Raw genomic sequence first — 25,388 nt, forward strand, 5'->3', positions numbered from 1 at the left:
TATATATATATATATATATATATTCGGTACGAGTCGATTGGGGGTAATTTGGGAAGTTTCGGTTTATTTATATAAATGTGTGCGCAATGACTTAAAGCCAGTGAGGTAATGAATTTAATCTTCGTCGATAGATTAAGAGAAGTTGAATAATTTTTTTTACAGAAATTAATTAGATCGTGATCGTTGACTAATTAGTAACCGATTGTTTGTCGTTACGACAATCTCGATTCTTTTTTGGACGAATGTGCAAATGGTGAGATTGATCGAGTAGACTAGTTAAGGAGACAAATTTAAAATCTGTTGAGTATTACTCGTGTGATGCTTGCTTACTTTGATAGATCAAACTAAGTCCTCGTTTTATAAATGTCGATATGTTCGAGTGGTTACAGAGATTGTTGGATGTTTTTTTATTGCTAGTGACTTATTTATTTGTTTATTTACTTAATTAAATATAATTAATTTATTTAATAAAAATTAATTTTTTTTATCAATGTTGATATGTTCGGGTGGTTAAGGAAATAGACTTGAAATATATTGGGTATTATTTTGCGTAGGTTCGAACCTTGTTGTTGACATTATAATTTATTAGAAACTATCAAAGCAAAAAAAAAAAGCGTAGGTTCGAACCCTGTTGACAAACTTGAAATATGTTAGGTCTCACCACCAGTGCAGGTTCGAACCCTGTTGACAAACTTGAAATATGTTAGGTCTCACCACCAGTGCAGGTTTGAACAGGTCATTGTTGATATGTCTGAGTGGTTAGAGATTTCACCACCAGTGCAGGTTTGAACCCTGCTGTTGAACTAGAATTGAGTCGAAATTTTACAACACGAGTAACTTTTATTAAAATTGACCGAATATTATTGTCGATATGTTTGAATGGTTAATGAGACAGACTTGAAATCGGTCTTCACCTGCGTAAGTTCGAACCCTACTGTCCCGTTTTAATTTATTAATTTTTCAACACGACTAACTTTTATCTAAAATTGACCAAATATCATTGTCGATATGTCCGAGTGGTTAAGGAGACAGATTTGAAATTTGTTGGGTTTCACCCGCCAGGTTCAAACCCTGCTGTCGGTGTTTTAATTTACTTTTATTAGAAACTATCTCAAAGCACAATTGAGTCGTTGTTTTTAACTCGAGTAACTTTTATCTAAAATTGACCAAATATCATTGTCGATATGTCCGAGTGGTTAAGGAGACAGACTTGAAATCTGTTGGGTTTCACCCGCGCAGGTTCGAACCCTGCTGTCGACGTTTTAATTTACTTTTATTAGAAACTATCTCAAAGCACAATTGAGTCGTTGTTTTTAACTCGACTAACTTTTATCTAAAATTGACCAAATATCATTGTCGATATGTCCGAGTGGTTAAGGAGACAGACTTGAAATCTGTTGGGTTTCACCCGCGCAGGTTCGAACCCTGCTGTCGACGTTTTAATTTACTTTTATTAGAAACTATCTCAAAGCACAATTGAGTCGTTGTTTTTAACTCGAGTAACTTTTATCTAAAATTGACCAAATATCATTGTCGATATGTCCGAGTGGTTAAGGAGACAGACTTGAAATCTGTTGGGTTTCACCCGCGCAGGTTCGAACCCTGCTGTCGACGTTTTAATTTACTTTTATTAGAAACTATCTCAAAGCACAATTGAGTCGTTGTTTTTAACTCGAGTAACTTTTATCTAAAATTGACCAAATATCATTGTCGATATGTCCGAGTGGTTAAGGAGACAGACTTGAAATCTGTTGGGTTTCACCCGCGCAGGTTCGAACCCTGCTGTCGACGTTTTAATTTACTTTTATTAGAAACTATCTCAAAGCACAATTGAGTCGTTGTTTTTAACTCGAGTAACTTTTATCTAAAATTGACCAAATATCATTGTCGATATGTCCGAGTGGTTAAGGAGACAGACTTGAAATCTGTTGGGTTTCACCCGCGCAGGTTCGAACCCTGCTGTCGACGTTTTAATTTACTTTTATTAGAAACTATCTCAAAGCACAATTGAGTCGTTGTTTTTAACTCGAGTAACTTTTATCTAAAATTGACCAAATATCATTGTCGATATGTCCGAGTGGTTAAGGAGACAGACTTGAAATCTGTTGGGTTTCACCCGCGCAGGTTCGAACCCTGCTGTCGACGTTTTAATTTACTTTTATTAGAAACTATCTCAAAGCACAATTGAGTCGTTGTTTTTAACTCGAGTAACTTTTATCTAAAATTGACCAAATATCATTGTCGATATGTCCGAGTGGTTAAGGAGACAGACTTGAAATCTGTTGGGTTTCACCCGCGCAGGTTCGAACCCTGCTGTCGACGTTTTAATTTACTTTTATTAGAAACTATCTCAAAGCACAATTGAGTCGTTGTTTTTAACTCGAGTAACTTTTATCTAAAATTTACCAAATATCATTGTCGATATGTCCGAGTGGTTAAGGTTATAGACTTGAAATCTGTTGGGTGTCGACGTTTTAATTTACTTTTATTAGAAACTATCTCAAAAGGCGAGGTGGGATATCACAATCCACCCTTATTTGGGGCTCAACGTCCTTGCTAGCACACCGCCCGATGTCCACCTCCTTTGGGGCAGCGTCCTTACTGGGTATGACTCTAATACCATTTGTAACAACTCAAGCCCACCGCTAGCATATATTGTCCTCTTTCACCTTTCCCTCAAGATTTTTAAAACACGTCTATTAGAGAAAGGTTTCTACATCCTTACAAAAAAATATTTCGTTCTACTCAACCGAGACGTGGATCTCACATTTTGGTTTTAAATTCAATAAATACAAAAATGTATAAAATTATTTCAATTAATAATTTTTTTTTACTAAATACACATATTTATATTTATATATAAATAATTAATGATATTTTTTTTAAAAAAATTATTTGATATAGAATTAATTTTAAAATTAAATCAAATAATTTTTTTTATTTTATTCTATTCTCAGCTACAACACGTCATTAAACCAAGGGATAATTAAAATAATAATCGAAACGACTCGTGACGAGTACACAAATTTAAACTTCAAACCACAAGAGAAAAGAAGCAGATGTTAATTACAGCTGAGCTACAGTAATTACCGACTTGTTCGTTCTCGAAAAAGGAGAAATTCGTAAAAAAAAAAAAAGCAATATATTTAGAAGGTAATTTAAAATGAAAATGAATGGTGAATAAAAAAAAAAGGGGGCTGATTTTGTTGCCAATTTTAAGGTTCCAATAAAAATAATATAATTAATTTAAGTCAATTTTGATACTCTTTTTTGGAATGTTATAAGTACCTAACAACTTACTATGATTATTACTTTTATATATATATATATATATATATATATATTCGGTACGAGTCGATTGGGGGTAATTTGGGAAGTTTCGGTTTATTTATATAAATGTGTGCGCAATGACTTAAAGCCAGTGAGGTAATGAATTTAATCTTCGTCGATAGATTAAGAGAAGTTGAATAATTTTTTTTACAGAAATTAATTAGATCGTGATCGTTGACTAATTAGTAACCGATTGTTTGTCGTTACGACAATCTCGATTCTTTTTTGGACGAATGTGCAAATGGTGAGATTGATCGAGTAGACTAGTTAAGGAGACAAATTTAAAATCTGTTGAGTATTACTCGTGTGATGCTTGCTTACTTTGATAGATCAAACTAAGTCCTCGTTTTATAAATGTCGATATGTTCGAGTGGTTACAGAGATTGTTGGATGTTTTTTTATTGCTAGTGACTTATTTATTTGTTTATTTACTTAATTAAATATAATTAATTTATTTAATAAAAATTAATTTTTTTTATCAATGTTGATATGTTCGGGTGGTTAAGGAAATAGACTTGAAATATATTGGGTATTATTTTGCGTAGGTTCGAACCTTGTTGTTGACATTATAATTTATTAGAAACTATCAAAGCAAAAAAAAAAAGCGTAGGTTCGAACCCTGTTGACAAACTTGAAATATGTTAGGTCTCACCACCAGTGCAGGTTCGAACCCTGTTGACAAACTTGAAATATGTTAGGTCTCACCACCAGTGCAGGTTTGAACAGGTCATTGTTGATATGTCTGAGTGGTTAGAGATTTCACCACCAGTGCAGGTTTGAACCCTGCTGTTGAACTAGAATTGAGTCGAAATTTTACAACACGAGTAACTTTTATTAAAATTGACCGAATATTATTGTCGATATGTTTGAATGGTTAATGAGACAGACTTGAAATCGGTCTTCACCTGCGTAAGTTCGAACCCTACTGTCCCGTTTTAATTTATTAATTTTTCAACACGAGTAACTTTTATCTAAAATTGATCAAATATCATTGTCGATATGTCCGAGTGGTTAAGGAGACAGACTCGAAATCTGTTGGGTTTCACCCGCGCAGGTTCGAACCCTGCTGTCGACGTTTTAATTTACTTTTATTAGAAACTATCTCAAAGCACAATTGAGTCGTTGTTTTTAACTCGAGTAACTTTTATCTAAAATTGACCAAATATCATTGTCGATATGTCCGAGTGGTTAAGGAGACAGACTTGAAATCTGTTGGGTTTCACCCGCGCAGGTTCGAGCCCTGTTGTCGACGTTTTAATTTACTTTTATTAGAAACTATATCAAAACACAATTGAGTCATTGTTTTTAACTCGAGTAACTTTTATCTAAAATTGACCAAATATCATTGTCGATATGTCCGAGTGGTTAAGGAGATAGACTTGAAATCTGGGTTTCACCCGCGCAGGTTCGAACCCTGTTGTCGACGTTTTAATTTTCTTTTATTAGAAACTATCTCAAAACACAATTGAGTCNACTCAAAGAACAATTGAGTCGTAATTTTTAACTCGAGTAACTTTTATCTAAAATTGACCAAATATCATTGTCGATATGTCCAAGTGGTTAAGGAGACAGACTTGAAATCTGGGTTTCACCCGCGCAGGTTCGAACCCTGTTGTCGACGTTTTAATTTTCTTTTATTAGAAACTATCTCAAAACACAATTGAGTCGTTGTTTTTAACTCGAGTAACTTTTATCTAAAATTGACCAAATATCATTGTCGATATGTCCGAGTGGTTAAGGAGACAGACTCGAAATCTGTTGGGTTTCACCTGCGTAGGTTCGAACCCGTCTATTAGAAACTATCTTAAAGCACAATTGAGTCGTCGTTTTTAACTCGAGTAACTTTTATCTAAAATTGATCAAATATCATTGTCGATATGTCCGAGTGGTTAAGGAGACAGACTTGAAATCTGTTGGGTTTCACCCGCGCAGGTTCGAACCCTGCTGTCGGCGTTTTAATTTACTTTTATTAGAAACTATCTCAAAGCACAATTGAGTCGTCGTTTTTAACTCGAGTAACTTTTATCTAAAATTGACCAAAGATCATTGTCGATATGTCCAAGTGGTTAAGGAGATAGACTCGAAATCTGTTGGGTTTTACCCGCGTAGGTTCGAACCCTGCTGTCGACGTTTTAATTTACTTTTATTAGAAACTATCTCAAAGCACAATTGAGTCGTTGTTTTTAACTCGAGTAACTTTTATCTAAAATTGACCAAATATCATTGTCGATATGTCCGAGTGGTTAAGGAGACAGACTTGAAATCTGTTGGGTTTCACCCGCGCAGGTTCGAACCCTGCTGTCGACGTTTTAATTTACTTTTATTAGAAACTATCTCAAAGCACAATTGAGTCGTTGTTTTTAACTCGAGTAACTTTTATCTAAAATTGACCAAATATCATTGTCGATATGTCCGAGTGGTTAAGGAGACAGACTTGAAATCTGTTGGGTTTCACCCGCGCAGGTTCGAACCCTGCTGTCGACGTTTTAATTTACTTTTATTAGAAACTATCTCAAAGCACAATTGAGTCGTTGTTTTTAACTCGAGTAACTTTTATCTAAAATTGACCAAATATCATTGTCGATATGTCCGAGTGGTTAAGGAGACAGACTTGAAATCTGTTGGGTTTCACCCGCGCAGGTTCGAACCCTGCTGTCGGCGTTTTAATTTACTTTTATTAGAAACTATCTCAAAGCACAATTGAGTCGTTGTTTTTAACTCGAGTAACTTTTATCTAAAATTGACCAAATATCATTGTCGATATGTCCGAGTGGTTAAGGAGACAGACTTGAAATCTGTTGGGTTTCACCCGCGCAGGTTCGAACCCTGCTGTCGGCGTTTTAATTTACTTTTATTAGAAACTATCTCAAAGCACAATTGAGTCGTTGTTTTTAACTCGAGTAACTTTTATCTAAAATTGACCAAATATCATTGTCGATATGTCCGAGTGGTTAAGGAGACAGACTTGAAATCTGTTGGGTTTCACCCGCGCAGGTTCGAACCCTGCTGTCGGCGTTTTAATTTACTTTTATTAGAAACTATCTCAAAGCACAATTGAGTCGTTGTTTTTAACTCGAGTAACTTTTATCTAAAATTGACCAAATATCATTGTCGATATGTCCGAGTGGTTAAGGAGACAGACTTGAAATCTGTTGGGTTTCACCCGCGCAGGTTCGAACCCTGCTGTTGACGTTGTTTTTAACTCGAGTAACTTTTATCTAAAATTGACCAAATATTATTGTCGATATGTCCGAATTGTTAAGGAGACAGATTTGAGATCTGTTGGGTTTCACCCGTGCAGGTTCGAACCCTGCTGTCGATGTTTTAATTTACTTTTATTAGAAACTATCTCAAAGCACAATTGAGTCGTTATTTTTAACTCGAGTAACTTTTATCTGAAATTGACCAAATATCATTGTCGATATGTCCGAGTGGTTAAAGAGACAGACTCGAAATCTGTTGGGTTTCACCCGCGCAGGTTCGAATCCTGCTGTCCACGTTTTAATTTACTTTTATTAGAAACTATCTCATTTACTTTCTCAAAGCAGAATTGAGTCGTTAATTTTCAACTCGAGTAACTTTTATCTCAAATTGACCAAATATCATTGTTGATATGTCCGAGTGGTTAGGAGACAGACTTGAAATCTGTTGGGTTAACTTTTATCTCAAATTGACCAAATATCGTTGTCGATATGTCCGAGTGGTTAAGGAGATAGACTTGAAATCTGTTGGGTTTCACTTGCGTAAGTTCGAACCCTGCTGTCGTGATATGTCCGAGTGGTTAAGGAGATACACTACTTCAATTCGAGTAACTTTTATCTAAAATGGACAATGAACCAAATCGAACTCTAAATGATTTTACCCTAATTTTTGGTTAGTAGTTAATTAATATATCACCTAGTTAATTAATATATCACCTAGTTAATTAATATATCACCTGCGTAACTACCAACCGACGTTCTAAAGTTCTAGGTCTTATATCTCTCCACGACGTTCTTAAGTTCTAGGTCTTATATCTCTCCACGACGTTCTAAAGTTCTAGGTCTTATATCTCTCCACGACGTTCTAAAGTTCTAGGTCTTATATCTCTCCACGACGTTCTAAAGTTCTAGGTCTTATATCTCTCCACGACGTTCTAAAGTTCTAGGTCTTATATCTCTCCACGACGTTCTAAAGTTCTAGGTCTTATATCTCTCCACGACGTTCTAAAGTTCTAGGTCTTATATCTCTCCACGACGTTCTAAAGTTCTAGGTCTTATATCTCTCCACGACGTTCTAAAGTTCTAGGTCTTATATCTCTCCACGACGTTCTAAAGTTCTAGGTCTTATATCTCTAGGTCTTATATCTCTCCACACATTCTCCTCATACGTTACGAGAGGCTAGCTTCCACATCTCTCTACCGCTCTTCTTTCTTCTAGACGAAGCCACTCGTCTCAAATCAAGTGTATTGTTTAGTGTCTGATCGCTCTAAAACTTCACAAGTCTGATCGCTCTAAAACTTCACGAGAAATCTCTCGATCGTTTCTCGTTTATCACCTCGATCAGTGGTACAAAGCCTTCTCAAAAACACTTCTTTCTACTCTTCATTCATGATAGGTTATTATTATAAAACTAAGAATATATATATATATATATATTAAAGTTTTATTTTTTTAAATAAATAATAATAATAATAATAAATAACATAAAATAACTTAAATGCAAGTGGATTTTTTTCCTTGGAAATTGCATTCCAGAATATTCCATTTCAAAAATTGCTTTTTTTTTAAATAAATAAATAAATTGACACTCCCCATAAATTCAAATAATAATAATAATAATAATAATAATTATCTCAATTTTATGCACACCCACCGCTTCATTAAATTCTACCGACTGAATTTTAATAAAATAAAAAATAAAAAATAAATAAAAATCTTAACTCGTTGTCACGCAGTGCTGCCTCCACACATCCAAATTCCGGTGGTGGTGGCCACGGTGGTGCTCACGGCGGCGCTGGTGGTTCACCACCTCAACACACCGCCGGAATTCCACCTGCCCTTCTTTCACAAACCCATCTTCTTCTACCTCTTCCTCTTCAATCCTATCCTCCTCTTCCTCGTCCTCATCCTTAATAAGATGCAATCTCAACCGTCCATCTTCGCGACACGCGCGAAGAATCTCCGTCCGTTCGATCTTCACCTCAGTCAGCTCCAACCTCCCATCCTTCCTAACCGACCGGAGATAAAAATTCGGATGACCATGTTGATTCAACGACGTCAACGGCGGCGGAAACCTCCTCACCACCACCCTCCTCCGCCGCACCCGAACCGTACACCCACCACCACTATCTCCCCCATTTTCCACACCCATCATCTCATCATTAACCAATCGTTCATCGGAGCTTTCAAATCCAAGGCTCTCGGTACACGACATCAACCCATCAACGCCACCGCCAACGGCGTCGAGGAAACCAACTCCGCCGGGATCCTGTCGTGGGGTCGCCGGCGAGGAACAGAGAGGCTTCAAAACAGAGGAGGATTCGAGAATATTGGGGGATTTGAATTGGGTGAGATTGTTGTCGGAAATCAAACCCAAGCCGAGAAGGGGGTGTTCGGCGGCGGCGTCGGCGTCGGCCACGGCGGCGGAGGGGGCGGATTTGGGAGAGAAGGTGTCGGCGAAGGACATGAAAGAGTAGAGGCTTTTTCTGTACAAATTGATCATAATTTGGGTGTGTTTTTGTGTTTGGATTGGGGAAATAATGAAGGAGGTGAGGCGAAGAAGGTATTAATAATGGTGAGGGCGTTATGGGATATGGTGAACAGAGTGCCAACGGGGTGAGGAAAGGGTGCCGGGTCCCACGAGAGATGCCCAAAGCCAAAAGACTTGGGATATTAACTTTTTTTTTTTTTTTCTTTTTTTTTTTAATTAATAATTATATCCGTTCTTGAGCTCGATCCACTCGGACTACTTAAATCGAATCATAAACGTTGGGTTGAGTTAGATCTTTTTGGTTTGGATTGGGTTCCGACTTTTAAAAATAGAAAATTTGGATGGGTTCAGTAGAATTGAAATGAGATGAGTGGCTGTAAGATCCTGGATCGATAGTAGATGTAACGGGCTAAAGCGGACAATATCTGTTGGCGGTAGGCTTGGGTTGTTACAAATGCTAGCTAGAATGTTAGCCCCTAATGGCGGAAGATTGTGGGATCCCACATCGGTTGGAGAGGAAACGAAACATCTCTTCTTATAAGGGTGTGGAAATCTATCGCTAGAAGACATGTTTTAAAATCATGAGGCTGACAGCGATATGTAATGGGCTAAAACGGACAATATTTGTTAGCGGTGGGCTTGGGTTATTACAAATGGTATTAGAGTTAGACACTGAGCGGTGTGCTAGCGAGAACGTAGGCCTCTAGTGACAGTGGATTCTGAGATCCCACATTGGTTGGAGAGGGGAATGGAACATCTCGGTGTGGAAATCTCTCTTTAATTAGTAGACACGTTTTAAATTGTGAGACTAACGACAATACGTAATAGGCTAAAGCAGACAATATATGCTAGCGGTTGGATTGTTACAAATGTTATTAGAGCCAGACACGGGATGGTGTGCCAGCGAGAATGTTGGCCTCTAGTGGCAGTGGATTGTGAGATCCCACATTAGTTGGAGAGGGAACGAAACATAAGGGTGTGGAAATCTCTCGCTGTAAACATATTTTAAAATCATTAGGCTGACAGCGATATGTAACGGGCTAAACCAGACAATATTTATTAGCAGTGGACTTGAATTGTTACAAATGGTATTAGAGCTAGACACTGGGCGGCGTGCTAGCGAGAACGCAGGCCTCCACTAATAGTGGATTGTGAAATCTCACATCGGTTGGAGAGGGGAACGAAGCATCTCTTATAAGGGCGTGGAAATCTCTCTTTAATTAGTAGACACGTTTTAAAATCGTGAGACTAACGATGATACGTAACAGGCTAAAGCAGACAATTTCTGCTAGCGGTAGGTTTGGATTGTTACACATGTTGATAATCGAAGAGCCTTGGAGTGAGGGAGAGAGAAAAAATGATTGAACTTGTCCTTACTTGCTATATATATACACCCATATACATATATTATTATATATTTCTGAGATTGAAATCTCGATCAATGACAAGTTGAGATTGAAATATCGTTTTTCGAGCCGGATGAAAATTGAAATATCGATATCGAAAGTAGTTTTGAATCTCTTATCTGTCACACTACTTCTTGCTCAAAAAATGAAGATACGAGGTACCGGCCGAGTCAGTGAGTCATCGAGTGCGATTGTGCTTCTGTGAACCTATAAGGAGTGCGACTATGCCTAGGCGTTGCAAGCCTGCAAGGAGGAGCATTGTGGAAGTCAAAGGAAGGAAGAACGAAGAAGATGCAAAATCGACTACCGAGTCGTGAGGCGAGGCAATTGTGTTTTACGATTGTGTACTCAATGTGCAATGCGATGATGTGCGAAGGAAGGAAGAAGAACGAAGAAGTACGTCGTACAAGGAGCCGGAAGAGTACAAATACTGATTAGCGTCAACAATGCTGTATTTTTGCAAAGCAGCTAGAGGTCTTTTCAGTATCCTTACAAACTTTCACAAAGGAAGCTAACTTAACGAATTGAATAACTAATTTGGAATCTATGATGATCACTCTTAGATTCCAAGATGACTCACTACAGAATTAGCTTGATCAAGACTAATCCAATGAATCGGTTTTAACATTAAACATAAAGCAAGATTGGAAAGAAACATAACACACAAAGGGTTTCAAACACACCGTTTTTGTATTCCACTGTGATTTCAAACTTAATATTACATGCTTTCAAATAGGTCAAAAAGTTAATCTAAACCTAATATAGCTCCCTACCCGCTACCGACTATAAATAAAAGCTATTAAATACCAATAGAAGAAAATAAGAAATGACATAAATAGTCTTACATACTGGTTCAACTACAAAGACATACCAAAGACGTAAAGTCTTCCTATCACTTTCCAATGTCACTCTATACTTTTTCTTGATTTGATACTTAAATCTCTTTGCATTGCTTCTTGTAATTGCTCATTCGGATACATGCAAATGATCCGTTGTTGGAATTCGTATCAAGTACTGTGTACTCAGTACTAGTGTGAGCTCTCTATCATCAGTTGTGACGTCACGTCAGAGGAGGATGGAAGAGCATGAGTACGTAATCAAGTTGGACACTTTACACTGCCTACTATGCTGAGTAGTGGGTTACTAGCCGAGGAAGAACCAAAGAAGAACACGCGAGTTGGGTCGGGTTGACTCGGTCCTTTGCACACTGAACTCGTACTCAATCTAAACCAGATCGGGTCCTAAAAAATCAACCGAACCCAACTTGAAATTTCATCTAACCCAACCTTGGGTCACTTCAGGTTCTCGAGTTCAATATACACCCTTGATCCTAATTGGTTCTCGAGTTGGGTCGGGTTGACTCGGTCCTTTACACACAGAACTCGTACCAATCCAAACCAGATCGAGTCCTAAAAAACCAACCGAACCCAACTTGAAATTTCATCTAACCTAACCTTGGGTCGCTTCAGGTTCTCGAGTTCAATGAACACCCTTGATCCTAATCGGTTCTCGAGTTGGGTCAGGTTGACTCGGTCCTTTGCACACAGAACTCGTACCCAATCCAAATCAGATCAGGTCCTAAAAAACCAACCGAACCCAACTTGAAATTTCATCTAACCCAACCTTGGGTCGCTTTAGGTTCTCGAGTTCAATATACACCCTTGATCCTAATCGCTTATTTTTCCGTAGATTTTTTTTTTTTCAACAAACTAAAAAACAAAGAAAAAGAATTAGAAGAACAGATATCATGATGTAAAATGTGAACTGTTGCTGACAGGATGCCGTTGAGCGCCAAAAACGTCCTCTACTTTTCCATGGCTCCCATGAACTCTTATCCTTCTGTAACAGTATTCGTCCCTACCACTCGATTTCTTATGGAACTCACAGATCTTCGTCTCCATTTTTCGTCTGAATCTCTTCAATTCCTATGGAAACCATTCTCTCTCCTCACTCTCTCTCTCCTCTCTTCAACCCTAACCCTAAACCTTCCACTTCCAAGAATCTCTTCCCCATTTCCTCCCAATCCAGATCAAAATTTCAATGTTTCTGTAAACCTATTTCCCTTTCTCCCAAATCTCTCAAATCTTCTCTCCCAGTTCCTTCAATTTGGCTCTCCCATCTCCAACATGGCCTCGCGGCGCTGTCGATTTCTTTGGCGCTCAACTTCTCCCCGTTGTTGGCCGGTGNACTTGGTCCTTTGCACACAGAACTCGTACCCAATCCAAATCAGATCAGGTCCTAAAAAACCAACCGAACCCAACTTGAAATTTCATCTAACCCAACCTTGGGTCGCTTTAGGTTCTCGAGTTCAATATACACCCTTGATCCTAATCGCTTATTTTTCCGTAGATTTTTTTTTTTTCAACAAACTAAAAAACAAAGAAAAAGAATTAGAAGAACAGATATCATGATGTAAAATGTGAACTGTTGCTGACAGGATGCCGTTGAGCGCCAAAAACGTCCTCTACTTTTCCATGGCTCCCATGAACTCTTATCCTTCTGTAACAGTATTCGTCCCTACCACTCGATTTCTTATGGAACTCACAGATCTTCGTCTCCATTTTTCGTCTGAATCTCTTCAATTCCTATGGAAACCATTCTCTCTCCTCACTCTCTCTCTCCTCTCTTCAACCCTAACCCTAAACCTTCCACTTCCAAGAATCTCTTCCCCATTTCCTCCCAATCCAGATCAAAATTTCAATGTTTCTGTAAACCTATTTCCCTTTCTCCCAAATCTCTCAAATCTTCTCTCCCAGTTCCTTCAATTTGGCTCTCCCATCTCCAACATGGCCTCGCGGCGCTGTCGATTTCTTTGGCGCTCAACTTCTCCCCGTTGTTGGCCGGTGGGATTGCCGTAGCGTCTGAGTTTGATGTGCTCAATGATGGGCCGCCGAAGGAGTCGCATCTGGTGGACGATGCTGGAGTTCTCAGTAGGGTCACGAAGTCGGATTTGAAGAGGCTGTTGACGGATTTGGAGTTGAGGAAGAATTTTCACATCGATTTCGTCACTGTTAGAAAGCTCACTGTGAGTTCTCTGCCTTTGAATTCTTGAGAGCGAAACTAAATTTGTGTTGTTCGGAGAATCTATGGGTTGAATGTTTAATGTAGATATATAGTTATAGAATATTTTGAACTTTTATTTATCATGGGAAGAAAATGGTAATGATCTGGTGTATGTTTATGACAATTTGATGATCTTTCTGAGACCCATTTTTAGAAAGTGGCCATCATATTGTGATGGGTTGTTTAAAATGGTGGCCACCATATTGAGAAATACCTTCTCTTGTCTAAAGTTTTGGTTCAAGTCTCAAGTGAAAAGTTAATATTCTCTCTAGAGGATGGTTTTAATAGTCCAAGCCCACGGCTAAGATAGTTCCTACACCTTTATAAAGAATGCTTTGTATATTCATTCTTAACCAACGTGAGATCTCACAATCCACCCCCTTTGGAGCCCAGCGTCCTCGTTTCCCTCTCCAATTGATGTGGGACCCCCTAATCGACCTCCCTTCGGGGCCCAACGTCAGTGCTGGCACATCGCCTGGTATCCACCCTCCTTTGGGGTTCAGTCTCCTTGTTGGCACATCGTCCAGTGTCTAGCTCTGATACCATTTGTAACAGCACAAGCCCAAGCCCAAGCCCATTGCTAGCAAATATTGTCCTCTTGGGACAGCCCCTTTTCGAGTGCTTCCCCTTAAGGTTTTTAAAACGGGTCTCCTAGGGGAGGTTTCTACACTCTCATAAAGAATACTTTGTTCTTCTCCCTAACTAATGTGAGATCTCACAATCCACCCCCTTCGGAGTCCACCATCCTTGCTGGCACTCGTTCACCTCTCCAATCGACGTGGGATCCCCAATCCACCCCCCTTTGGGGCCCAGCGTCCTCGTTGGCACACCACCTGATGTCCACCTCCCTTTCAGGGTTCAGCCTCCTTGCTGGCACATTGCCTGGTGTCTGGCTCTGATACCATTTGTAACAGCCCAAGTCCACCGCTAGCAGATATTGTCCTTTTGGGGTATTTCCATTCGGGCTTCCCTTCAAGGTTTTTAAAACGAGTCTTCTAGGGAGAGGTTTCCACACCCTTATAAAGAATGATTTGTTCTACTCTTCAACCAATGTGGGATCTCACAATGGTCTTCCTCAAGGAGTAGTAAGGTGGGCCATGAGCACAAGAAACATAGGTTAAATTATAAGTTTATGCTCTGATCTCTTAAGTTTGTGTCTAAAAGGTCTCGAAACTTTATTCTAATGGTAGAGCAAAGCTGATGCATTTGAGTACGCTGATCAAGTTTTGGAGCGATGGTATCCCACTGTGGAAGACGGCAACAATAAAGGCATAGTTGTGCTTGTCACCAGTCAAAAGGAAGGAGCCATTACTGGTGGCCCTGCTTTTATCCAAGCTGTTGGAGAAAACATTCTTGATGCCACGGTAACAGAGAACCTCCCAGGTAAACTAAGCTAACCACCACTTCTTCCACTTATTTCACTCTTCACTCTCCAAGCTAACAATTTCTACCATTTCTTGCTTAAATTGTAACACATTGCAACTAGTAGATGCCTTAACTATACTCGTAGTCGTGTCTCTACGTTTATGTGAGTTGACCTTGCATATGAGTTTCTCGACTTAACTATACTCATAGTCGTGTCTCTGCGTTTATGTGAGTTGACCTTGCATATGAGTTTCTCGACTTCAAAGGAAAAGAAAACCCCAAACAAACTTGTATGTATCTTAGCACGTGTCAATACCCCAACTAGTGTTGTTTCTAGTAGGCATGTGAGTTCTAAAAACGTCGAATATGTCAAAAACTTGTTAAACACGAAATGAAAAGTTCAAGTATTTAGTAGACATTGTTTGAAGCCTAGAAACCAAATAGCCATAAACCCCAAAGTTCAGATACTTATTAGACACAAACTTAAAATTTCATCGCTAATTTCCTCTTCATCTTAATATTGTTCTTGGTTGCTTTTGCTCTAAGCTCTGATACTAAATGTAACCGTCCAAGTCCACCGCTAGCAGATATTGTCCTCTTTGTGCTTTCCTTTCTGGGCTTCCCCTCAAGGTTTTAAAACACATCTGCTAGGAAGAGGTTTCCACACCTTCATTCCCCTCTCCAATCAACGTGGGACCTCACAATCCACCCCCTTGGTGGTTCAATGTCCTCGCCAGCATATTGTCCGGTGTCGAGCTTTGATACCATTTGTAACAGTCAAAACCCACCGCTAGCAGATATTGTCTTTTTTGGGCTTTTCTCTCGAGGTTTTAAAACGTGTTTGCTGGGCCCTGAAGGGGGAGAACGACATATTCTTTTTAAGGTATGGAAACCTCTCCTTAGAAGACGTGTTTTAAAACTGTGAGGCTGACAATACATAACGAGCCAAAGCGGACAATAACTATTAGCGGTGGACTTGAGATATTACACTCAAACACTATTCAAAGAAGTGAATAATGCTTGTAGTTGCTACTTCATTTTTGAAATTGCAGGGTGAGTAAGGTTTGTTATGTAACTGCAGTATTAGCTACTGATGAAAAATACAATGAAGCCATATATAGCAGTGCGAAACGGCTAGTTGCTGCCATTGATGGCTTGCCAGATCCTGGAGGTCCTTCATTTAAGGAAAATAAGCGAGAATCTAACTTCAAATCAAGGGAAGAAACAGAGGAGAAAAGAGGTCAGTTTTCTCTTGTTGTTGGAGGTTTGTTAGTGATAGCCTTTGTTGTTCCTATGGCTCAGTATTATGCTTATGTATCCAAGAAGTGAAAGAAACATGTAAGAGCCAGATCTTCCCATCTATTTCCTTCACATTCAAGTGTATAAATTTGATGCTGTATGATCGCTACAAGATGATTTGCAAGAAACCTGTTATGAAATATAGTTGAGTTTTTTTGTTCTTCTTGTTCTTCATCTTCTAGGCCTACCCTTTCCTTTTTGTTCATTTTGTTTTTAACAATTAGTATATTGGAGGTTCGAGATATTCACGAGCAAAGACAGAGAAGCTTTTTCCATTCCTGTTCTTGTCACTTGTATCGTTAAGATATTGTAACAGCCCAAACCCACTGTTGGTAGATATTGTCCATTTTGGCTCGTTACGTATCGCCGTCAGTTTCACGATTTTAAGATGCGTCTTTTAGGGAGAGGTTTCCACACTCTTATAAGCAATGTTTTGTTCCTCTCTCCAATCGATGTGGGATCTCACAATCTACTCCCTTTAGGGGTCAACGTTGCCCGGTGTCTTGCTTTGATACCATTTGTAACATTCCAAACCCACCATTAGTAGATATTGTCTGCTTTGGCCCGTTACGTATCACTGTTAGTTTCACGATTTTTAAAACGTGTCTACTAGGGAGAGGTTTTCACACCCTTGTAAGAAATGTTTCATTCCCCTCTCCAATTGATGTGGGATCTCACAATCCACCTCCTTTGGGGGCTAGCGTCCTCGCTAACACATTGACCGGTGTTTGGCTCTAATACCATTTGTAATAGTCCAAACCCACCACTAGCAGATATTGTCTGCTTTGGCCCGTTACGTATTGCTGTTAGTCTCACGGTGTTTAAAACGTGTCTACTAAGGAGAGGTTTTCATACCCTTATAAGAAATGTTTCGTTCCCCTCTCCAACCGACGTGGGATCTCACAAATATATATACCTTTCCGAATGTCAAAAGTTCTAAACTCAGTTGGATTGAAAGACGAATATGTTACATAATTGAAGTGATAAATGAAGATGGGTCGAGCAGAGTGGAAACTTGGATAGCACCTTCAAGCATTTGTACGACTTTCTTTATATGAAATTAGTTTATGAATTTTCTTAAAAGTAGATCCGGTTAAATCGAACGAACCCGAATGTTAATTTTAAAATATATATTTAGGTTGTAACACTACTTTAAATATTATTTGTTAACAATTAAAAAAAAACTATTTTTTTGGTTTGAGTCGAGTAGAATTTTTGGAAAACGGAAAATTTGGTTTGGTTGGTAGGTTGACATATTTTTTGGTCGGGTTAATTTGACCAACTCGAAAATAGGGTTAGGTTGGATCGAGTTAAGTTTTTCTGGTCACCACTCCGAAATTTTGGGTTGATAAATAAAAGTTGGAATCGTACATCCTTAGCTTACAATACAATTATATATTGTATTTTTTTATATTTTATTTTATAATTATTTATTTTTAAAAATATATATTAAAATTGGCTTATAAATTTAAAATATATATTAATAATTATTTAAAAAAATAATAACAAATATTTAAAATGATTAATTAGTAAAAGATAATAAAGGTAAAAGGCAACGCCATCTTAGCAAAGCCTTCCTCTTGTCTTTTTGCTTACTGCACACTGAACTTCTGACCCACCATTACCAACCTTACCTTCGAACCCATTTCTTGTTCTTCTCCTTCAGTTTGTCGCCCCTATAATCCAATGCCGCACTCAAATTCTACTACTCCTCTTCCACCACCGTCCATGGCGGCCCTCACCCACCTCCTCCTCCTCCTCTGCGTTTCCGCCGCCACATCCAACCCTTTCTCCAGCCCCGCGGTTTTCAACTTCGGCGACTCCAACTCCGACACCGGTTGCGTTGTCGGTGCTGCCATTGAGAACATCTACCCCCCCTACGGCCACCGCTTCTTCGGACATCCCTCTGGGAGATACTCCGATGGCCGCCTCATCGTTGATTTTCTCTGTACGTTTCTGTTCTTCTTGGATCCTTTTTTCTCTCTGGAATTGATTTTCTTTTCTGCGATTAGGGTTTTCAGTTTTCGTCTCTCCAATCTCGCATTTCCCTAATTTAGGAAAGGATCATCTCCATTGTTATTAGGCTTTTTGGGGAAGTCCAAAGCAGGCTTAAAGTGAACAATATCATACCATTGTAGAGAGCCGTGTTCATCTAACTAGTCATGCCCTAAACTTAGTCATGTCAATAGAATCCTCAAATGTCGAACAAAGTATTGTGAGTCTTGAAAACTTGACTAAGACTCCAAAAAGAAAAAGGAGTTGAGGCTTGATTAAGGAGAGACATACTTTGTTCAAGGGGAGGTGTTGGATGAAAGTCCCACGTTGGCTCATCGGCTAATTTAGGGAATGATCATACTATCTCTATTGGTACGAGGCCTTTTGGAGAACCCCAAAGCAAAGCTACGAGAGTTTATGCTCAAAGTGCACAATATCATACCATTGTGGAGAGTCGTGTTCATCTAACCGTTTCCTCTCTCGTTGGTTTGCAATGTTTTTGCAGTGGATGCGATGGATATGCCTTACTTGAATGCGTATCTTGATTCCCTTGGCGCACCAAATTTTCGCAAGGGGTGCAATTATGCGGCTGCAGGCTCGACTATTCTTCCCGCAACAGCTACTTCTTTTTGCCCTTTTTCATTTGGGGTTCAGGTGAATCAGTTTCTTCATTTCAAAGCTAAAGTTCTTGAGCTTCGAGCAGGCAAAGGTATGATAGATTGTGAATGATCTCAAGAACAAACAACCATTTTCACTGTTTTGTGATCATTTCTGCTGCTTTCTTTAGGTGGTAAGAAACTTGATAAGTACCTACCAGCTGATGATTACTTCCAAAAGGGGCTTTACATGTTTGATATTGGGCAGAATGATCTTGCTGGTGCATTTTATTCCAAAACTTTGGACCAAATTCTTGCCTCTATACCTGCAATTTTATCTGAATTTGAGAGTGGAGTTCAGGTTAGACTCAATGGCTTCTTTCTAAGTTATCTTGGCTCGATGATGATTTTGTTTAGATGTGGTTTTACCTGCTTGATTTTGTGTTAGATTTGGGTATTGAACTTGATTTTGAGTGTTCTGGAAGCTAGTTTTTGTGTGATTTGTTGGTGGCTGATGATGGCTTCAGTTATAAACGATAATTTTTGTTAGAAGCATTTAGGTACTGAAGCGATCCAAGCCCACCACTAGTAGATATTGTTCTCTTTGGGTTTTCCCTTTCGGTTTTCCCTTTCGGGTTTCCTTCAGGTTTTTAAAACGTGTTTGCTAGGGAGAGGTTTCTACACCCTTGTAAAGAATGTTTCGTTCCCCTCTCCAATCGGATGTGGGATCTCACAATCCACCCCCTTCGGGGCTCAGCGTATTTGCTTGCACTCGTTCCCTTCTCTAATTGACGTGGGACCCCAATCCACTTCCTTCGGGGCTTAGCCTCCTCGCTAGCATATCGTCCGGTGTCTAGCTCTGATACCATTTGTAACGGCCCAAGCCCACTGCTAGCAGATATTGTCCTCTTTGGGCTTTCCCTTCCGAGCTTCTCTGGCAATCATTTTTGTTAGATACTGAAACGATCCAAGCCCACCGCTAGTAAATATTGTTCTCTTTGGACTTTTCCTTTCGGGTTTCCCTTCAGGTTTTTAAAACGTGTCTGCTAGGGAGAGGTTTCTACACCCTTGTAAAGAATGTTTCGCTCCCCTCTTCGATCGATGTGGGATCTCACAATCCACCCCCTTTGAGGCCCAGCGTGCTCGTTGGCACTCGTTCCCTTCTCTAATTGATGTGGGATCCCCAATCCACCACCCTTTTCGGGGCCCAGCGTCCTTACTGGCACACCGCCTCGTGTCCACCTCCTCCGGGGCTTAGACTCCTCGCTGACACATCGCCCGGTGTCTGGCTCTTATACCATTTCTAACGGCCCAAGCCTACCGGTAGCCGATATTGTCCTCCTTGGGATTTCCCTTTCAAGTTCTTCCTCAAGGCTTTTAAAACGCGTCTGCTAGTAAGAGGTTTCCACACCCTTATAAAGAATGTTTTGTTCCTCTCTACAAGTGATGTGAGATCTCACCGTTACTATTTCTAAACACGTCTAGTGGTCGCAGGTGGCTACTTATTTAGGACACTAACATTTTAAGAGGTTAACGCAACCTCGAATGTTGTAGATTGTGGTTGTTCTATAAGATTAGTCGAAGTGAATGAAAGTAGAGTCCGACGCTAGCTGAATACAATACTCTCGTGTTGGTCAAAACTTAACTCAGGTATCACCAAGTAAAATACATGGAAAACATAATGGTTCGAGTTCGTTTACTATATTCTGTAGGATGAGACTTTATAGTTGTATTATCAATAAGGGTTAGATGGAACGAGATCAAACAATGATGGCTATCTACGAGTTTCCTTAGCAATCCAAATGAACTAGAGTCGGGTGGTTGTCTCGTGAGAACAGTCGAGCTTTCCCCCCTTTTCCGCCCGCCTCCGTAATCCCGTTCGGTCATTACTTCATCATTCTTTTTGCCTATTTTTCAGAAACTGTACGACGAAGGGGCGAGAAATTTTTGGATTCACAACACAGGTCCTTTAGGATGCTTGGCTCAGAACGTTGCTAAATTTGGAACAGACCCATCAAAGCTTGATGAATTTGGATGCGTCAGTTCACACAACCAAGCCGCCAAACTCTTCAATTTACAGCTTCATGCTCTCTGTAAAAAACTGCAGGGCCAATATTCAGATGGCAACGTCACATACGTCGATATCTACTCGATAAAATCGAATCTCATCGCCAATTATTCACGACTCGGTTGGCCGTCTTGCTGTACTTTAGCTTCATTTTCTGTCAATCCTGTAAAATCTGATGCCTTGCTGCATTTTGACATGGCAGGTTTTGAGCAACCTATTATGGCTTGTTGTGGCTATGGAGGTCCACCGCTCAATTACGACAGTCGAATCGTGTGCGGACACACAAAGATGTTGAACGGGACGCTGGTGACGGCGAAAGGATGCGACGATAGCTCGGAGTACATCAATTGGGACGGAATTCATTATACAGAAGCTGCAAATCAGTATGTTTCATCACAAATACTCACTGGAAAATATTCTGATCCACCCTTCTCAGAAAAAATGCCATTCCTTCTCAAACTCAAGTTCTAGTTGGCCTTACTTACACATGCATACATCCCACAACTGATAACTCATTTATATATGTCTAAATGGAAGCATTCATGTGGAATTTAGAACTATGATATGATATTAAGCGCTTTAAATGATAAGGCCGAAACAGACACAGATGTGATACCATGAAGATTTTTCATAATAAAGCACGACGATAATGAATTAACCGAGCATAATAATATTTCATACAAACTATGTGAAGTCCCACCTCAGTTGGAGATGGGAACGAAACTTTCCTTATAAGAGTGTAAAAACCTCTTTTTAGTACATGTATTTTAAAACCTTGAGGAGAAGTTAAGAAAGAAAAGCCTAAAGAAGACAAAATCTACTAGTGATGGGTTTGAGTCATTATAAATTCAAAGATAGCATTACGTAGGGCGGAAGTGGCTAAGACGAGAACCATGGTTAGAGATTAACTACAACCTAATCCATCTTGGTTCTTCATTTCTTGAGTCTATCATGCAACACGAGTCGATTACTTTCTACTTAATCCAATTCAGGATAATTATAAATTAATAAAAATATTTATTGTATTCTTGTCTAAAATTACTTTATTAACGGTTTCAATAATACTCTTAAACTAAAATATATATATATATATATATATTTGTTGTATTCTTGTCTAAAATTACTTTATTAACAGTTTCAATAATACTCTTAAACTTAAAAAAAATAAAAAATAAAAAACTCTTTTTCAAATGAAAAAGGGTTAGTATTCTATTTTAAAAATTCGCTTAAATTTAAAAAAAATTTATTAACACCCTTCAACTTAATAATAAAAATATATATATTTATCATAAAAAATACTCATACTTTTTAAAGTAACATTAATAATTTATAAAAGGTCGATAGACAATTTTCGTCTATAAATGCCGACAAAAATAATTTTTTTTATAAAGGTATAAAATGTTAATGTTACCTTTAAAATTTTCTATATTTTTTAAACACAGTATTAACCATAAAAAGTATTTCTAAATTTGTTAAAAAAAAAAATTGAAGGGTATTAATAAAACTTTTTAAAGTTAAAAGGATCGCAAGGGTATTCTTGACATTTTAAAAAATTTAAGGGTATTTTTGAGACCGAGATATTTTTATTAATCTTAAAAAACATTTATAGTAAGCCATACGTCAAAGTCAAATTAAAAGAAACAAATATTCAGACTGAGTCAAAGACTCGGCACTTCCCTTCTTATATATGGACTCATCTTCCCATATTGCTTCACATTCAATGGCTTCTTCTTCTTCTTCTTCTTCTTCTTCTTCTTCTTCTTTCCCTGTTCTTCTTCTTCTTCTTCTTCTTCTGCCATCCTTGTCCATTTCTCAGCGCCACAAAAACATAACTCTGGGTTCATCTCTCACTGCAAATCCACGCACCAGAACCAACAATGGCGATTACTGGTCCTCTCCCTCCGGCGACTTCGCTTTCGGCTTCTTACAGTTTGGAAGCGACGGCTTTCTCTTAGCCATTTGGTTCAACAAAATCCCAGAAAGAACTGTGGTCTGGTCGGCCAATCGAAACGAACTGGTGCCCGGCGGATCCACTGTCCAACTCACCTCTCCTGGTCAGCTCCTGCTCAAGAACTCAAGAACAGGCAACCAAGTATGGAGCGCAAATGCACCAAGTGATAATCGAACACTAGTTTCTTATGCTGCCATGCTCGATACCGGAAACTTCGTCCTCGCTTCCAGTGATTCCCAAATTTTGTGGCAATCCTTTGACGAACCCACTGATACCATTTTACCATCGCAGATTATGAACCAGAAATCGCTCATTGCGAGTCAATCAGCCACAAATTTCTTAGAGGGGAGATTTCAATTTTCTATGCAATCTGATGGGAATCTCGTGCTTAACACAAGAATTGCCCCTTTGGGTGCTCTTGGGACGGCTTATTGGGCAAGTGACACTGTAAATTCTGGGTTCCAGCTTGTTTTTAATCTATCTGGCTCTGTTTATATCTCTGCAAAAAATGGAACTATTATAAGCAATTTAATCTCCTCCAGTTCTTATTCAAATGAAGGTTTCTACCATCGAGCCATTCTGGATTACGATGGCGTTTTCAGGCAATATGTGTATCCAAAGAGCGAGAACGCTTCTCCTGAGGGTAAGTCTTGGATTAGTCTCTCAGATTTCATTCCTTCAAATATCTGTGATAGAATAGTTGGTGGGTTAGGAAGTGGAGTATGTGGGTATAATAGCTATTGTGAAACTGACGAAAATCATAGACCATCTTGCAAATGCCCACAAGGGTATCGAAGGGTTGATCCAAAAGATGAAATGAAAGGCTGCAGTCCAAATTTTGTTCCTCAAACATGCGAGGATTCTGATCTTGAAGCTAATAAATTCGATTTCTCTGTCATTGATAACACAGATTGGCCTAAAATTGATTATATGGGATACTCAGGGGAAGATGAGGATTGGTGTAGAACAGCTTGTTTGAATGATTGTTTTTGTGCTGCTGTGGTTTCTGAATCAGGGAATTGTTGGATGAAGAAGTTTCCTCTTTCATTTGGAAGAGTTAACCGTGATTACAACGGTAAATCTTTGATCAAATATAGGAAGGATAACTCTAGTTTGATAGCTACTGATCTTGTCATGAAATACAAGGACAAAACATTTGTGGTTATTGGATTAGCTCTTATTGGTGGCTCAGGTTGTCTGATTTTCATGTTCTTGCTGGTTAGTTTTCTGATTGTTTGTCGAAAGAGTAAGAACGGATATCGATCCTTGGTTATTTCCGGAAAGCTACCAGTTCTTGGAATGAACCTGAGAAGTTTTAGCTATGAAGAGCTAAACAAGGCCACAAATGGGTTCAAGGAGAAGCTGGGAAGTGGTGCTTTTGCTACTGTTTATAAAGGGATTGTTGACTCCATGGACAACGGCTTGGTAGCTGTTAAGCTATTGGATAATACAGTGAAAGAAGCAGACCAAGAATTCAAAGCTGAGGTCAGTGCTATAGCTCGAACGAACCACAAGAATTTGGTTCGATTGCTCGGTTTCTGTAATGAACAGCTACACAGACTGCTAGTTTATGAGTTCATGGCTAATGGGTCTCTAGCAGATTTTCTTTACGGACCGCCTTCAAACTGGAACAAGAGAATTCATCTGGCTATAGGAACTGCTAGAGGGCTTAATTATTTACATGAAGAGTGCAAAACTCAGATTATTCACTGTGATATTAAGCCTCAAAACATCCTTATTGATGACACTTTTTCTGCAAGAATTGCAGACTTTGGTTTAGCCAAACTCTTGAAGAAAGACCAGACTCGAACCGTGACCGCCATTAGAGGAACGAAAGGGTATGTGGCTCCAGAATGGTTCAGGAACCTCCCGATTACCGTGAAGGTAGATGTTTATAGCTTTGGAATTGTGCTGTTGGAGATCGTTTGTTGTAGAAGAAGCTTTGAAATGAAAGCGGAGGCTGAGGATGAAATGGTGTTGGCTGATTGGGCCTATGATTGCTTGATATCAAGGAAAGTTGAAAGGTTAGTAAGAAAAGATGAGGAAGCTAAGAAGGATATGAAAATGGTGGAGAAATTGGTTACCGTTGCCATTTGGTGCATTCAAGAGGAGCCATCTTTTAGGCCATCCATGAAGAAAGTCCTACAGATGCTTGAAGGTGTTGTTGAAGTTCCAGCTCCTCCTCATCCATCTTCATTCATCACCACAATTTAGTAACCATCGAGATCCATTCTCGAGCTATCTCTAGAGTGTCATTTCAGTGATTTTGTTTATTTTCCGTTGCTTGTTGTACTTCTGACACTTTGCTCGAGAGTATACGTTTTAATCTAACCTAGTTGCTGTATTTTTGTTGGAATTGTTAGGTCATTATTCTGTATCATAGTTAGAAACCGAGTCAAAGTAGGTTAAGCCGTACAAAACGTGATCAATGATTGACATCCAGATCGATGTTGAATGCATGAACATATAAAAATATCGACAAGTTTACGAAAATTTATAACTTAATCTAAGGGTAAAGGCATGCATCATTGACCAGAAATTCCAAGTCCCATTCAACCAAACTACTAATTTCCAAGTGCCTCTACTTTTCAGCTATTCCAAGTCTTTCAAAGTGGTTGAGAAG

At 39.0% G+C, this 25,388-nt stretch overlaps 4 protein-coding genes and 21 non-coding genes across 26 annotated transcripts; 24 read left to right on the forward strand and 1 right to left on the reverse strand.

The window, feature by feature from the left end:
- Positions 1-1,178: 1,178 nt before the first annotated feature.
- On the forward strand, positions 1,179-1,260 carry TRNAS-UGA. Its single transcript has one exon. It is a non-coding gene; the product is annotated as a tRNA-Ser (tRNA).
- A 95-nt stretch (positions 1,261-1,355) lies between these two features.
- Positions 1,356-1,437, forward strand: TRNAS-UGA. The gene has a single exon. It is a non-coding gene; the product is annotated as a tRNA-Ser (tRNA).
- Positions 1,438-1,532: 95 nt separating this feature from the next.
- TRNAS-UGA lies at positions 1,533-1,614 on the forward strand. The gene has a single exon. It is a non-coding gene; the product is annotated as a tRNA-Ser (tRNA).
- Positions 1,615-1,709: 95 nt separating this feature from the next.
- Positions 1,710-1,791, forward strand: TRNAS-UGA. Its single transcript has one exon. It is a non-coding gene; the product is annotated as a tRNA-Ser (tRNA).
- Positions 1,792-1,886: 95 nt separating this feature from the next.
- On the forward strand, positions 1,887-1,968 carry TRNAS-UGA. The gene has a single exon. It is a non-coding gene; the product is annotated as a tRNA-Ser (tRNA).
- Positions 1,969-2,063: 95 nt separating this feature from the next.
- On the forward strand, positions 2,064-2,145 carry TRNAS-UGA. The gene has a single exon. It is a non-coding gene; the product is annotated as a tRNA-Ser (tRNA).
- A 95-nt stretch (positions 2,146-2,240) lies between these two features.
- Positions 2,241-2,322, forward strand: TRNAS-UGA. Its single transcript has one exon. It is a non-coding gene; the product is annotated as a tRNA-Ser (tRNA).
- Positions 2,323-4,323: 2,001 nt separating this feature from the next.
- Positions 4,324-4,405, forward strand: TRNAS-CGA. Its single transcript has one exon. It is a non-coding gene; the product is annotated as a tRNA-Ser (tRNA).
- A 95-nt stretch (positions 4,406-4,500) lies between these two features.
- Positions 4,501-4,582, forward strand: TRNAS-UGA. The gene has a single exon. It is a non-coding gene; the product is annotated as a tRNA-Ser (tRNA).
- Positions 4,583-4,677: 95 nt separating this feature from the next.
- TRNAS-UGA lies at positions 4,678-4,756 on the forward strand. The gene has a single exon. It is a non-coding gene; the product is annotated as a tRNA-Ser (tRNA).
- A 116-nt stretch (positions 4,757-4,872) lies between these two features.
- On the forward strand, positions 4,873-4,951 carry TRNAS-UGA. The gene has a single exon. It is a non-coding gene; the product is annotated as a tRNA-Ser (tRNA).
- Positions 4,952-5,201: 250 nt separating this feature from the next.
- Positions 5,202-5,283, forward strand: TRNAS-UGA. The gene has a single exon. It is a non-coding gene; the product is annotated as a tRNA-Ser (tRNA).
- Positions 5,284-5,378: 95 nt separating this feature from the next.
- Positions 5,379-5,460, forward strand: TRNAS-CGA. The gene has a single exon. It is a non-coding gene; the product is annotated as a tRNA-Ser (tRNA).
- A 95-nt stretch (positions 5,461-5,555) lies between these two features.
- Positions 5,556-5,637, forward strand: TRNAS-UGA. The gene has a single exon. It is a non-coding gene; the product is annotated as a tRNA-Ser (tRNA).
- A 95-nt stretch (positions 5,638-5,732) lies between these two features.
- On the forward strand, positions 5,733-5,814 carry TRNAS-UGA. The gene has a single exon. It is a non-coding gene; the product is annotated as a tRNA-Ser (tRNA).
- Positions 5,815-5,909: 95 nt separating this feature from the next.
- Positions 5,910-5,991, forward strand: TRNAS-UGA. The gene has a single exon. It is a non-coding gene; the product is annotated as a tRNA-Ser (tRNA).
- Positions 5,992-6,086: 95 nt separating this feature from the next.
- TRNAS-UGA lies at positions 6,087-6,168 on the forward strand. The gene has a single exon. It is a non-coding gene; the product is annotated as a tRNA-Ser (tRNA).
- A 95-nt stretch (positions 6,169-6,263) lies between these two features.
- Positions 6,264-6,345, forward strand: TRNAS-UGA. Its single transcript has one exon. It is a non-coding gene; the product is annotated as a tRNA-Ser (tRNA).
- Positions 6,346-6,440: 95 nt separating this feature from the next.
- TRNAS-UGA lies at positions 6,441-6,522 on the forward strand. Its single transcript has one exon. It is a non-coding gene; the product is annotated as a tRNA-Ser (tRNA).
- A 48-nt stretch (positions 6,523-6,570) lies between these two features.
- On the forward strand, positions 6,571-6,652 carry TRNAS-UGA. Its single transcript has one exon. It is a non-coding gene; the product is annotated as a tRNA-Ser (tRNA).
- A 95-nt stretch (positions 6,653-6,747) lies between these two features.
- Positions 6,748-6,829, forward strand: TRNAS-CGA. Its single transcript has one exon. It is a non-coding gene; the product is annotated as a tRNA-Ser (tRNA).
- Positions 6,830-8,151: 1,322 nt separating this feature from the next.
- LOC111785403 lies at positions 8,152-9,090 on the reverse strand. The gene has a single exon (XM_023665811.1). It carries the CDS (start codon positions 9,032-9,034, stop codon positions 8,249-8,251), a length of 786 nt encoding a protein of 261 aa, XP_023521579.1. The 5' UTR covers positions 9,035-9,090; the 3' UTR covers positions 8,152-8,248.
- Positions 9,091-12,874: 3,784 nt separating this feature from the next.
- On the forward strand, positions 12,875-16,316 carry LOC111785402 (UPF0603 protein At1g54780, chloroplastic-like). Its single transcript, XM_023665810.1, has 3 exons — positions 12,875-13,453; positions 14,682-14,874; positions 15,938-16,316. The coding sequence occupies exons 1-3, from the start codon at positions 13,016-13,018 to the stop codon at positions 16,183-16,185; spliced, it is 879 nt and encodes a 292-aa protein (XP_023521578.1). The 5' UTR covers positions 12,875-13,015; the 3' UTR covers positions 16,186-16,316.
- A 1,415-nt stretch (positions 16,317-17,731) lies between these two features.
- On the forward strand, positions 17,732-21,472 carry LOC111785400 (GDSL esterase/lipase At1g54790-like). Of its 2 annotated transcripts, XM_023665809.1 has the most exons (5): positions 17,736-18,103; positions 18,656-18,859; positions 18,938-19,107; positions 20,665-20,935; positions 21,017-21,472. In XM_023665809.1, the coding sequence occupies exons 1-5, from the start codon at positions 17,842-17,844 to the stop codon at positions 21,283-21,285; spliced, it is 1,176 nt and encodes a 391-aa protein (XP_023521577.1). In that variant the 5' UTR covers positions 17,736-17,841; the 3' UTR covers positions 21,286-21,472. The 2 variants fall into 2 exon arrangements, with proteins under 2 accessions (XP_023521576.1, XP_023521577.1); XM_023665808.1 differs by having other exon boundaries at positions 17,732-18,103; positions 20,665-21,472.
- Positions 21,473-22,582: 1,110 nt separating this feature from the next.
- Positions 22,583-25,381, forward strand: LOC111785399 (G-type lectin S-receptor-like serine/threonine-protein kinase LECRK3; the record flags this gene model as incomplete). Its single annotated transcript, XM_023665807.1, has 1 exon — positions 22,583-25,381. A coding segment is annotated over one exon (2,397 nt), but the record flags the coding sequence as incomplete, so codon positions are not given.
- Positions 25,382-25,388: the final 7 nt, after the last annotated feature.

The sequence above is a fragment of the Cucurbita pepo genome, unplaced genomic scaffold (genome assembly GCF_002806865.2).
Source record: "Cucurbita pepo subsp. pepo cultivar mu-cu-16 unplaced genomic scaffold, ASM280686v2 Cp4.1_scaffold000481, whole genome shotgun sequence".
In the NCBI taxonomy this organism is placed as follows: Eukaryota; Viridiplantae; Streptophyta; class Magnoliopsida; order Cucurbitales; family Cucurbitaceae; genus Cucurbita; species Cucurbita pepo.

Bases quoted from the DNA above. Each gene is read 5' to 3' on its own strand.
- LOC111785403 (XM_023665811.1), bottom strand. From the start codon at position 9,034: ATGATCAATTTGTACAGAAAAAGCCTCTACTCTTTCATGTCCTTCGCC.
- LOC111785402 (XM_023665810.1), top strand. From the start codon at position 13,016: ATGGAAACCATTCTCTCTCCTCACTCTCTCTCTCCTCTCTTCAACCCT. The intron at 13,454-14,681 runs GTGAGTTCTCTG...TTCTAATGGTAG, and splicing joins TCACTGTTAGAAAGCTCACT to AGCAAAGCTGATGCATTTGA. The intron at 14,875-15,937 runs GTAAACTAAGCT...ATGTAACTGCAG, and splicing joins GGTAACAGAGAACCTCCCAG to TATTAGCTACTGATGAAAAA.
- LOC111785400 (XM_023665808.1), top strand. From the start codon at position 17,842: ATGCCGCACTCAAATTCTACTACTCCTCTTCCACCACCGTCCATGGCG. The intron at 18,104-18,655 runs GTACGTTTCTGT...ATGTTTTTGCAG, and splicing joins CCTCATCGTTGATTTTCTCT to TGGATGCGATGGATATGCCT. The intron at 19,108-20,664 runs GTTAGACTCAAT...CCTATTTTTCAG, and splicing joins AATTTGAGAGTGGAGTTCAG to AAACTGTACGACGAAGGGGC.